Here is a 13,490-nt window from a genome sequence, read left to right on the forward strand (position 1 = left end):
GAGATTGCTGCTATTTCAGGGAGTCTCCTGCAGAAGGTAACTATGGAGGCACCAGATGCTCTCTGCTGGTACGTTAAGATGGCCTTGTGGTTCTGGTTTAAAAAACATTTCTGTAGGACACGATTAGGAAAACCAGGCATGAGCCCAACTTGCTTGTCACAAACCCTGGATCAGGCATTATTATAATAATGCCCTTATATGGGCACATAATACTGCTTCTGCTCAGGCATGTCAGGAACCGCTGGGATACAGAATCTTGTCAGAAAATTAAATACCTGCCTATCTTGTCTTCCCTGTACGGGTGCCTTGCGGGTTTTGTTTCATTATGACTGTATGTTCTTAAGACCCTGGGCTCTTTTAGTGATTGATGCATGTGCGTTTTCTTTATACATTTCCATACGGAACATTTTCAAAATCAGGGCCGGATTAAGCCTTGTGGGTGCCAGGGGCACTCAAGTCAGTGGAAGGTGGTGAAAATGGGTAACAGTATATTAGATTATGCATATCTCCCAACATGACGCCTACTAGTTCCAGCTCAAGAAACCCGATACTCTTGTCTCTCTGCTTGCACTCCATACTGCAGGGTTATCTACCTTCCCGAAAATCGAGTCCCCCTACCAGCTCCCAGAACGGTGGGCAACTCTCCCCGGTACCGGTGCCCCACCATCTCCCCCGTGGCAGCGATAATTTCCTTTGATTCGCTACTTTATGGGGGAGGGGTGGGACTAAACATGAAAACCATGTCATTTAGTGCCGCCCCTCCTAGAAAACACGTGAATTGCAGGATCTACAGTACTGGAGGGCAGGGCTTGATGACGTCTACATCAGGCCCCTCCCCCCAAAAGTGCTGCAGACAGTCTCCTCTCTGGGCTTCTTCATAATGTCCTCCTCACATATTTACTGCCTTACTGTGCTGCTGTATAAGAACGACAGCTATGGTTGTTGATGCAATTCAGCCAAGGGGTTCCTGAAAAAGGGACGGCCCAAGTTACAGTTTGGGACGGCCCAAGTTACAGTCTGGCTATGCTCCCAATATAAAGTGAATGCATAGCGGGACTGTACACATAGTGTACTTGATGCGCTGCAATGGGCATGAACCGCAGACACCATATAAAAGGACACGTCTGTACTGCACAGGTATTTTTTGTGTCACAGCCACCACTACTGTGAGCTGCAGCTGTTATGGATCCTCCTGCGACACCCTAATCCGCCATGGTGTACAAGTTGTACGATCAGTTGTATCTGAACCACCACGACGGACAACATAGGGTTGCTCAGAATGTCCGAAGTTAAATCGCTGCAGGTGTCAGTGGAACTACAATTTTTGACATAGTCCCGGTCACTGGCATGCCCTGAACGCACTGCATTGACGGTCACTCTTGTCACCACCCTGGAACAAACGCCTTTTGGAAATGCGTGGATTTCCCTGAAATGTCTCTCACTGGCTCGGACATATGCACAAACATAACACATCAGACACTTACGTAAATCATTAGTCATGGCTATGGAATATCTAGTTGTGGTCATCTACCTGTATTTGCCATATTTGAAAAACGAGATCTTTTAAAAAGATCTTCTTTTGTTTTTTATCTGTATTGTTACTATTTATACTGAAAATGCTGCGTAATAGCTGCCCAGACAATATTATCCTTTGCATATGCAGAACTTTCTTATATACTGTATACCCCCCCCCCCCCCCCCGCATAGGGGTTTGAATCATCAAAAACTGAGCCAAATTTGGACCAGTACGAATGGGTCTGAATTGGCCCCATTGAGAGCAGCCTTCTGAGTTCCTTTCTATCTGACTCCGTAACATTAGCAATTTTCTTGAACTTCTTTATAATCTCAGCAACACCGGCCAGGTAAATATCCCATGGATCTATCCCATACCCTCCAACATGGCCCATTCCATTAGGTACAAAATGCTCTGTTTCTGGACTTCCCTGCCAGTGGCAGTTGCAGAGGTGGGGCTGCAGCACAGTCCAATATTCAAAGAGGGGAGCCACCCCAAACATCACTGTCCTAGGCTCACTGGCAGTTGATGTGACTCCCCCCTCTTTGAATTTTAGACTGTGCTGGAGCCTCACCTCTGTAACTGCCACTGGCAGGGAAGTCCAGCAACAGAGCATTTTGTACCTAATGGAATGGGTCATGTTGGAGGGTATGCTATCCCCCTTTCTGTAAAATAAAGTCATTCTTATTTGGACTTTTAGTCTTCCCCCTCTAAGTGGTACATTTAGTAAAGCTTCTAAAAATGAAAAGAAGTGATGTTTCCCATATCAACCAATCGGATCATTTTCTAGTATGCAATGTAGAATTTGCCCCTAAGTGTGTCCCCTCCTACTTTCCAGACCCTACAATTAATGTATATACAGCATTGTCTGTCTGTATCACTTCGGTCTCCTCTCTTTCCTTCAAGTTTTATAAATCCCTCTCTTGAAGTACAGAACATTTTGTTATGCAGATTCTGGGGGAAATTTACTAAGATGGGAGTTCTATGGGATGTTGCTATCGGCAACCAATCAGATACTGGGGCAAATTTACTAAGGAGAAATGGCTACGAATACACCTATTTACTATGGCCGGTATATGTTCATTCGTATTCTTTTGACAGGCGTATTTGTTTTCCTATTCAGGCATACGAATGGATACACCACTGTTCTCCAAGGAGTCTGGGATAAATCCCCAAAAATGCAGTAATCTCCCGTAGATTCAGAGAGCATAGGCAAATCTGGAATAGCCTCCCCCTTTAGTGATGGTTGGGGCTGAGAATTTGGATTAAATGTGTCAAATTGCGTGTTTCTGCTCCGATTTTGGTCTGATGCACAGTCCGGTACAATATATTTATCGAATCCCGCAGCGCTTGTATGACAATTGAGGGCAGGGCTGGCGCCACCACTAGGCAGCTCTAGGCATTTGCCTAGGGCGTGGGCACCTGGAGGGCGGCAGTTCGCCCCTCACCCCCAGCGAGCTGTGGGAAAAACTTGCTGGAGCGGTCAGAAGTGTCTGTGCAGCAGTGGTACCTGCGGTCAGGGGTGTCCGTGCGGCAGTGGTACCTGCGGTCAGGGGTGTCCGTGCGGCAGTGGTACCTGCGGTCAGGGGTGTCTGTGCGGCAGTGGTACCTGCGGTCAGGGGTGTCCGTGCGGCAGTGGTACCTGCGGTCAGGGGTGTCCGTGCGGCAGTGGTACCTGCGGCGCCGTCATGTGTATAAAGCTGACTGCGGCCGGCGGGGTCCCTGCAGTGAATAGAAAATAACTAGCGCTATGCGCGCGGCGGCGCAGGAAGCGCTAGTTATTTTCTATTCACTGCAGGGACCCCGCCGGCCGCAGCCAGCTTTATACACATGACGGCGCCGCAGGTACCACTGCCGCACGGACACCCCTGACCGCTCCTGCACTGCAGGGACACCCCTGGCAGGGATGCCGCCCCCCCCCCCCGGCACCGGGGCGCCCCGACCCCGACTTGCCTGGGGCGCTCCGGTGCCTTGCACCGGCCCTGATTGAGGGACCTAATTTATTCAACTGCGGACATTGTTCAAATATCATTTATGTAGTGTAAAGGGTTTCCTAGTCTTGCAAATGCTGCTACAATACAGTAATACATGCCTACTCTTACCAAATGTCTGCATGCTTACCAGGAGAGCATGGAAGCCTTCTGGATCTCACAAGACGAGGCTTGATTCGACAAATTGCAACACAACGCAACCTACTTTTGCCGCCAGGCCGCAAACCATGGCATATGTGAACACATCTACACAATCTCATGGGGGGGGGGGGGTCTAATATTTTTGCCACTGTGTCTTATCTATAACCCCTGTTCACCAAGTACTGTAAGTCTCTTCTGACCTCTGTATTTTTCCTTCCCAGTTCTGCTGTCAAGACTGAAAAGTCATTGGGGGAAATTTACTAATGGAGCCCACACACGCACCGATCCCGGCGTGCGTTTTGGGCTTAACTAGCACACATAGCATCGCATCGTATGCCTTGTGCATACGATGTGCATGTGATGCGATGCTGTGCTAGAAAAAGCTAGTACAAAAAGTATGTGCAGCACATACGTTTTGTACTGTACGATGAGGTGCCGCGGGAGCGCGCACCCCATCGTACAGCATCGCACCGCCGGCAACGGTGCATGTGTGGGCTCCTTAAGATGTGTATTGTACTTCACATGTGATGTTGCTTGTCCTCAAGGCACACCCATAGTGCAGGTTTTAGTGATATCCAGGCTTCAGTACAGGTGACTTAATTAGTACCCCAGTTATTTTGATTAAACCATCTGTGCTGAAGCCTGGATATCACTAAAACCTGCACTGTTGGTGTGCCTTGAGGACCGTGGTTGGGAATGCCTTCTCTAGAAGATAGTAGACAAGATCTGATTGGTTGTCCGTAGCAACATTACATGTGAAGTAGAATACACAATTTAATTTCCCCCATTATGTTTTCTATTCAGTCATGGATGCCTCTTTTAATAAAATCCATACCCAAGTTTATGTCTGTAACATGCAAGTGATTATTTGTAGGTAGGGTAGGGGCCCATACTTACAGGCTTGGCCCTCCACTTGTGAACGGTTGGGCCCCTTGACACTGTAAATAGCATATACTGCTAGTACATGCATTATAATGTAGCAGATTATTAATAGCAATGGACTGTAGCATCGATTGCCAGATCTGGCAGTTTTCCAGCATTTCAAAGCAAATGGTCAACTGTCATTTGCTCTCATCAATTACCAGGTTTTTGTTCCAACCAGCCAGATCTGACAATTAATCTGTAGATGTATGGCAATCTTAATTCAAGAGCACAGTCTGGAACCGGATCCCTAGAGGAGGGGGAGGCCCCCCAGATAGCAGGCCCCAACGGAGGTTTGACCCGTAACCCTGTGGACCAGTCCGGCACTGCACAGTGTATCCTTAATTGTTCATTACAGTGACCATACAGTATACGGGCAGTAGTCTTCTATTACCCAACTCCATTCCTCAAGTTCCCCCAATAGGTCACGCTTTGAGGATTCTGGCAGTGGGAAATTTACTGACCCAGAAAAATAGATTAATTCATGTACATGAGTTAGGAAATCCAGAAAACATGACCTGTTAAGGGTACATGAGCAGTTGGGTACCCCTGCTCTAACTCATCCCTGCTCACTTTAATTGTTAATAGGATTTGATGCTGTGTCTCCACTGGTTGAGGGCAATAAAACAACTGGTATTCTTTTTAAAACTGGGGATTTAAAAATGGTTTTATAGATTGATATTTGAACAAAATCCTCTTTCTGCTTTAACACGGTAACTTTGTTCCATACTTGCTGACTTTGAGGCCGCTTCCACCAGAAGGCAGCCAGGTCGGCATTGCAGGGGTGTGGCTTGTCATATGAGGGCCATCACAACTAAAAAAAAATAGCTATTATCCATAGCATCTATTTTCTTTTTATAATTAAACTCGAAAAAATGATTTAAATCATTATTTTTTCTATAAATGTCCCCATCAGCAAACACGCGTTTCACCGCCATTCATATATTATAAAAACCAAGCAAGCAACTAGCCCGTTGAAAGCGAGAATCTTTACTTGCCAACATGATTTGGTGGTGGATATTAGACATGTTTTTTTTTTTCACTCACAATTTATTAAAATATCTCACATATACAAAACAAGTACAGATTGTCGAAAGAATGATGTATCTTTAAGCCCAATTGAGATGATCATTTTGAGATACTGCAAAAACACAGCGAACACCGGATTGAAAGCAAAGGCCCCAGATTCCACATACCATCTGTTTTGGAGACGTTTCCTCTCCAAAAAACCACAATACAACGTTAGATGGAAAAATGAGTATTACGCTTTATTAGCACCATTTTAATTTTGTTCAAGTACCTCAATTAGCACCACTGAGAAACCGCCTCCTTTTCTGAAAGCCATTTTTATTTGAGTACTCGCTGGCGAGGTGAAGACACTTTTGAATAAGCGTATGAGGTAGTTAAAACCTGTGGAAGTCGTGGTTTTAAACTTCCTCCGTGGAAGGTATTCAGAGGCCACAAATGGTGCAAGCTTTCACGGTTTTTATTTAGATTTTTGGATTTTTTTTTATTACAAAAGCTGACATTTTTTTCCCCATATTTGGTGGTTAAAATCGTGAAAAACTTCCATGTCCTCTCATTGCATAGAACAATGCTCCGTATTGATTTGTCTTTTTGTTTTGCCCAGGATTTAAGGACGTAAACGAATGGAAATAAAAAAAATGGAAGGAGTCAGCTTTTTTGTTTTTAAAAATAAAGAAAGGGCAAAGAGACGATGTTTCTTAAGTTAGTTTTTTGTTTTTGTTTAAATTGTTCATCATTTGAAACAGACTGGGCCAATGTCCAATCCGAACTCTTGATCTGCACCACCAATGTCCAAAGGTGCAATGTCCAGAATGGGTAAGCGGGATGGCTTGTTTGTTCTATATTCGATGACGGTTTTTCCCCATTCACCGGTGTGTTTCTGAAATGAAGAGTGACATTGATTAATTACGGCCTAAAAGTCTTCGTTATCAGCTTCTCAGAGCCAGTATAATTTCATATATTTATATATTTGTTTGGAAATGCCCTATTTTTCAATCATGGCCAACTGCCCCATAAGATTCTTCTTCTGCAGTATTCATAATGTATGTATATGGGTCTATTCAATTAGATGTGAGTTGTTCCATGAGACTTCACACAAATGCACGCACTTGAGAATTCTTCAGTACGCTTACAATGCAAATCGCATGCCAAAGATGATATGAGACGACTGCACGAAAAAGTGGGGTGACCTTCCTATACCCTCAAAAAGTGTCAATTTTCTTTGCAGAATCATACAGAATACTGTTAGTGTGCATGAGGAAAGGTTGTTAAATGGCGTATTGAACAAAAACAGTGATAGAAAGCAAACTTTCCTATGGTAAAAAAGAGACAAAAAAAGTGACTTAAAAAATATATTAAAAAGTTGATTGGGGTCATTTGAAGCTTTTGTTTTAAAGCCCAAAAATAACATGTAATTATAGGACAAAAATTTAATAATTGGAAACCTCATATAGCCTAATTAGGTGCGGGGGGGTGGGGGGGGGGGGGTACAATGGGGTTTTCATATTTTAAGTTAAAAATAAATATTTTCCCTACCATCTCTTACTGTTGAGGAAAGTGTGAAAGAAAAAATGCATTTCTGTCTGGCTTAATGCAAATTTCTAATTGGATTGCAAAATTAATTTGCAATGTGAATTTGCAGAGAAAATCACAACTCGCAATCTGCTGCCCACCGTAATTGGATTGCCCACATTGTGTTGTGTTCTGGAAATTATTGGAGATAAGATACTTTAAATGACTTTAAAGAAATCGCAGTTCAGAAAGTTATCAGCCCGTTACTTACCGTGCAGCTGTCCTCAAGGACGCTGAAGGTGAATCTGCTGTTGCCCTCTGCCCTCAGTTCTACATCGTTAGATCCCTGCAGAAGGATGGCCTTCTTCAGGTTGCCAGTCTCTCCGTCCATGTAGGCAATGCTGTTCTTGCAGTGGTAGGTGATGTTCTGAGAGGCATGGTTAGCCAGGAGGCGCATGAAGGCAAGTTGAGTGGCCATGTCCTTGGAAGTGATTCCTTCATCATTGTATTCAAACTAGGGAAGGAACCGAACATGACATGAACTTTATATTCTAGAGGAACATAGTTTACTTTAATAATAATTTTAGCGATGCAATTATTTTTTTGCAGCAGATCAGTGATCACATATATAATATGGTGGTGATGACTTTTCTGTTGTATTTGTGAGTGAGAACCTACCACATCCACCCTACGAAACTGGGTGTACATGGAAGAACATGAAAAAATATCAACAGCACCCACTAGTAGCCAATCGAGTATTAGAATATTGACAGCAGCATGGAGTGTCAGTCAACTCCTACATGACCATGTTTAAGCGAGTTTGAAGTGGGAGGGGCTTGGGCAAAATGTAGCCAATCAGGTCTTAACATTAACAGCAGCACAGAGTCCTATGGATCTGCTGCAGGAAGGCTGCACTGCCAGTGGCGTAAGTTCGTTCCAGTTGCACGGAGGCAAGATATATATTGGTGCCCCCCCAAACACACACACAACCCTATATAACCTTATAAAAAATATATCTTTATTTTAATAAATATAGATAGAGATAACTCAGCCACAGAAGCAATATTGTTGGCTTTTAAATAACTTATTTAAACTTGCAGGGGGAGGAGAGGTGCCCCCTTGGGAGCAGGAGCCCTGCAGCAGATGACTCCATTGCCTCCCAGAGTTCTACCTCTGTGCACTGCCAATTAATGCTCTATATGAGTTTCTTTTAATTAATGATAATTAGAATATGAGACTATTTTGTAGAGGAGCCAAGTATGAAAGACATATTTTGGGTTCCCTTTTTGGGGGTTGGTTAGAAGATGACAAAGATCATTGCAGGACTAGTTACCTGTGTGCCACCGTTAATGGTTTCTCCGAACCAGACGTGCTTCTTATCATTGCTAGATGTGTACCAGTTCTTCTGTGAAATGCTGTCAGGGTTGGCGTGGATGCAAGTCTCACCAGTGGAGAAGTCGCAGAACACTCTGATGGCATCAGAAGTGGAGCCTTGGTTGGGGTCAATCCAGTAGAATCCTAGAAAGACAAAATAATAACAATTATAAAAAAGAATCCTCATCTATATATTATTATTGCAGTGGTTTCTCAGTGCCCTCCATTCATTTCGGTTTATTGCTTCTGTGGGAATGGCACGTGGTGGACATGTAGTACACCTACGGTATTATTGGTAGAGCCTAAGCCTAAACTAGTGTCTAAATAGTATTTCAAATACATTTATTTTCTATTATACATCGTTTTATTTTTTTTAGAGAAACAAAAAGTATAGGTTACAAGTCTGAAGGTGCCCATACACGGTGCGATCCTTTCATGTGTTTTAGACTACATCGCATGCAATTTGTGTGCGATGCGATCCGAAGCTGTGCGATGGGATGTGCACACAAAAAATGCACCATGTATGGGCACCTTTAGGAGAAAGCATGAAGAAAGAAGACAATCTGCGGAAAGATCTGTCTCCTCTTCCAAAAAAAAAATGGAAGGTCAATGTACAGTATAGACTAAATGTGCTACCCTGATGTGATGGCTATCAGTGTGGTCTCCATCGATGGTCACCGTCAATGACGTTGGTGTAAGTGACCATCGATGGCAGCATGCTATGTAATGGATGACCATAAATGGTCTTTCCTTTTCTTTGGCTAGGTCACTGTTTTTCTTGTTTTGCTCGTTTATATATTCATATAAATATAGAATAATGATAATAATAATAATAATAATATACAGTGTCATAAAACAGAGAGTTGGATGCTGAAGATTAGGCTCTGGTTCCCAGTATTGTTGCATATGCAATACATTATATTAGGATGCTCCCCTTCTGAGGTCTTGAAACCATGGCAATTTGGGTGCTGGGTATCACCAGCTGTATATCTAGCTATATGGCATAATTTTCTCCAATGGAACGGCATTAAAATGAAAGATTTGGTTTGGAGAAATGTTCTCACCGCTGCTCCATTCGGGGTGGCTGAGTCTTAAGTCACGGCAGGTACGGGCAGGGTGCTTCCTTGAGCCTTCTGGTGTCAGGATGGTCTCAATTTGGTTATTCAAAGATTTCAGGGTAGAATCGACTTCATAGTCCTTGGGTCTGCGAGCAGGCTGGTCAGCTCTGTAGTATTCACCACCCTCATGACCAAGATCATATCCACCTCCAGAATTACCAGCGTGGCCAGGAGGACCAGGAGGACCGGGTGGACCCTATACAGTGCAAATGGTGAACAGTAAGCATGTGCACAAACTTCCAAAATGTCAAATAAGCCTTCAGTCAAAAGTAAACTTCTAATATATGTAATGGGCAGTAAATAATGGAGCTGTGAAATAAGATTAAAGATCTGAAGATCTGCTGAAGTTAAACCAATGTCCACCTTGTAAAGTTATTGTTAAACTTGTAAGTTCTTCACAAGCACCAATACGAAAATATCCGCACAATATGTTTAATGAAAGATACATAAATATTTTCTTTGTTACTTACGGCGGGACCAGTGAAACCAGGGGGACCGCGAACACCAACGGGACCAATGGAGCCAGGGTGTCCAGAGCGACCCTCTTTGCCTGGAGGACCAGAGGGACCTGATGGACCCTGAAACACAATAATAATTTCTAAATGATCAATACCACCGATAAAATGCCTAATGCCACATTAAATAACAATTACATTTCCATACATAAATAATAACAGAAAAATTTACTTACACGTGGACCGGATGGACCAGTTGAACCAGCTGGGCCAGTTTCTCCTGGAGTACCCTGGATGTAAAAGACAGAAAATTCTTCCAATTAATATCTGCTTATTTATGAACATAAATAACTACTTACAGCTTTCACGCTCTGACATGGACATCTAATAAAAACATGCTTTGGTATGATAGAGACTAGATAATGACATTGTCATCTACAGATAACATCTTCATTTTAGGATAAGGATTATCGTTATTGTGCCGTTTAAGAGATTGCTACACATTTTTGTAAATAACTAGTTTTGGTCTGTGTCTACGGCACAACTAGGATGCAAAGTCGCTATTCTACACCACTCTCTGAGGCTCACTCGCCCCGAACAGTGTATTCAGGATTGTTGTATGAGGACACATTTGTATTGTTAGTAAATTCAAAACAATAACCGTTAGTAGTGAAATACACTTATTAGTGTGGCACTTTTTAATGTTATCATTTTTGCATAGGGCAAAAAAAATAAAATACTAGAGTGTGTTAATTTATAATTATTTATAAGTATTGTATTGTAAGGACTTTTGTACTTACAGCAGGACCGGGCAGACCTTGTAGACCATTATGTCCCTTTCCACCATCACGACCTCTTGCACCAGCGGGACCAGCTTCACCTTTGTCACCACGAGGTCCTTGGGGACCCTAAGAAAGAGGAAGAGTGGTTGGATTAGCTTGTGGACTGATTGGCCAGTCTTAATGGGCCATCCCTATGCTGGAAGTGATGCAAATTAACTGAGATACTTACAGCAGAACCTCTAGCACCAGCGGGACCAACGGAGCCAGAAGGACCGTGAGGGCCCTAAAGTACACAGGAACAAGGGTAAGAAATACAGACAAATGGTTTCCCTAAAGTGGACATGATATCCATTATGTCAGTAAAACTATTACATTCTTGGCAATAAGAGCACTTGGCAATAAAGACCCAAGTTAAAATTTTAGCATGTTACCAAAAATGAACCAGTTTTATTGGGTCTAATAAAAAATTGGTAAGTAGTCATATATCCATATTAGACTAGTATTAATTATTACTGATTTGCTCAAATGAATGATTAAATAAAAAAAGACAGAATGCCAACTTACAGGCTCACCACGGTTTCCAGATTTACCAGCGGGACCAGTAGCTCCAGGAGCACCAGGAAGTCCAGCACCACCAGCTGAGCCAGTGTTACCAGGGTAACCACGTTCTCCCTACAAATTAATTTTTTTTACATGTTGTTAGTTATACAGTACGTCCTAGAAGAGATGGTGGGAGGCCAATAGGCCTTCATTTATGAAGCGTGATGTAGCAGTGGTGCTGCACAAAATCCTCCGTGGTGATGACACACGTCTTAATTTGTGCCGTTTCACCTTGAATTCCAACGACCTTCACCTATTTATACAGAAAGATGGCGCCACCTGCTGTAGAACAGAAGTTGGACTTCTGAGAGGGAGCAACAACTAAAGTACAGGCCAGGGGCACCAGTTTGCCTTATTTTGCAGAAAAGTGCAAACTTTAGATTAAAGACAGATGAATGGTCAGGAATTGGGGGATGGGAGTAAAATTTTAAGAGCATTTATTACATTGTGGAAAGGGTGTTGTCTATAAATACTGGATGATAAGCCTTTACCTTGACACAAGTGAGGTTCATACATGAGGTCCAGTGCAATGTGTGAGTTGAGACACTTACCTTAGGACCTGCAAGACCGTCACGGCCAGGGGGACCATCGTTTCCGGGGTGTCCCTAGAAAAAAAATTATGTTTATTACTGTCTGAACTTTCTGTAAGCACAGACTACATTCTATACTTCAATAATAAAGTCCAAATGCAGCCGCGTTTAACCTGCACCAGGATAGGTAAACAGAATTTTCCATGTGTTACGGATATACATTTTGTTTTGGATGTGTTTAAGGATTGGGTTTAGGACTGGGAAGGATGGAGGGCTAGTAGAGAGTCTAGGGAATTGCATTTACTTTATAGCATGCATAGAACCACTACAACCCAATGTTTACCCAGAGTCCTCCTGTCGGGGGGACTAACACAGGAGATGTAAGGTGACGAATCATGGGTGGAGTGGAGGATGCATTTTGAGAGTATTGTATTTGTAGCTGAGATTACATATGATGGTGGATGAGGAGCAGTGATTGGCTGGAGTAGGGTTTAAAAAATTCCAACTGTATACAGACATGGAGGCAAGAAACTGGCCCATCTACTCTTTAGAATACTCTACTCATGTGTAAATAGGACGATATTGTTTAAAGTGCAGCGAAAGCCTAATATGTAATTGGTAAAATATTAAATATAAATGTAAAATGAAAGGTTATATTTGATGTTGACCTACCACAGGTGTTTAGCTAAGGAGTACAAATATAATGGAGTATTCTATCCTTCTCCATCTAGATCAGTAAAAGACACATCGGCTCTAAAAAAAATGGCTAATGCTACATATCACCGTGGGAACAGAAATGTTTATCTTTTTGTGTCATCCATCTTGTATCTCAGGACTTTGTTAGAGCTACAGTATAATGATGTCCAATTTAGTGCCAGTCCATACAGGACAATCAGTGCCCAAGTTTGTCTCAGTGTGCTGCTTAAATAACATGGCAAAGACTGTTCTTAATGTACTTACATCACGACCAGCTTCTCCAGCATGACCAACGGGACCAGGAGAGCCTGCAGAGCCTGGGGGACCACGGGGGCCAGAAGAACCAGCCAGACCAGAAGGACCAGGTTCACCCTATGCAGTACAGTAGGTAAAAAGTTATTTTATTTACATTCAGTTATATATAGACAGTTCTTAGTTTTTAAATATCCACACATAAACCACCTACACATTTAAACCTGAGATGGAAATGGCAGATAGAAATGATACACGTCCGGTATGTAAGCATCTAAACATCTGGTTTTAAAACATAGTTGTTGTAGACATATAATGGAAGCCATTTTGTGAGCAGTACCATGAGTCATGTGGCTGCAGCCAATCAGCTCACTAGCACTAGCTATATCACACACTGCCTCACACTTGTGCAGCCTTAGGCGTGTGCAAAAGAAGACACAGGTGTGCTGCTCTGTATGTATCTACTTCTCGACTTCCAACCATTCAATAATTACCCTTGGAAGGATGTCAAGAAGATTTAGCATGCCATAGATATTATCATGTCAAACAAAATATCTGCCTCAACCTTGGTCACCATGC

At 42.8% G+C, this 13,490-nt stretch overlaps 1 protein-coding gene across 1 annotated transcript in view; it reads right to left on the reverse strand.

Moving 5' to 3' along the window:
- Nucleotides 1-5,808: 5,808 nt before the first annotated feature.
- COL1A2 (collagen type I alpha 2 chain) overlaps nt 5,809-13,490 on the reverse strand; it is a 37,731-nt gene continuing 30,049 nt past the window's right edge. The window contains exons 41-51 of the mRNA XM_083189443.1: nt 12,924-13,031; nt 11,985-12,038; nt 11,398-11,505; nt 11,063-11,116; nt 10,852-10,959; nt 10,288-10,341; nt 10,067-10,174; nt 9,543-9,792; nt 8,438-8,622; nt 7,376-7,618; nt 5,809-6,472 (exon numbers count right to left, since the gene is read on the reverse strand). Coding sequence (XP_083045569.1) covers nt 6,326-6,472; nt 7,376-7,618; nt 8,438-8,622; nt 9,543-9,792; nt 10,067-10,174; nt 10,288-10,341; nt 10,852-10,959; nt 11,063-11,116; nt 11,398-11,505; nt 11,985-12,038; nt 12,924-13,031 — 1,419 coding nt within the window. The 3' untranslated portion in view covers nt 5,809-6,325. The remainder of the gene's footprint in view (nt 6,473-7,375; nt 7,619-8,437; nt 8,623-9,542; nt 9,793-10,066; nt 10,175-10,287; nt 10,342-10,851; nt 10,960-11,062; nt 11,117-11,397; nt 11,506-11,984; nt 12,039-12,923; nt 13,032-13,490) is intronic.

This window comes from Crinia signifera, chromosome 5 (assembly GCF_055691185.1).
Source record: "Crinia signifera chromosome 5, ASM5569118v1, whole genome shotgun sequence".
NCBI lineage: Eukaryota > Metazoa > Chordata > Amphibia > Anura > Myobatrachidae > Crinia > Crinia signifera.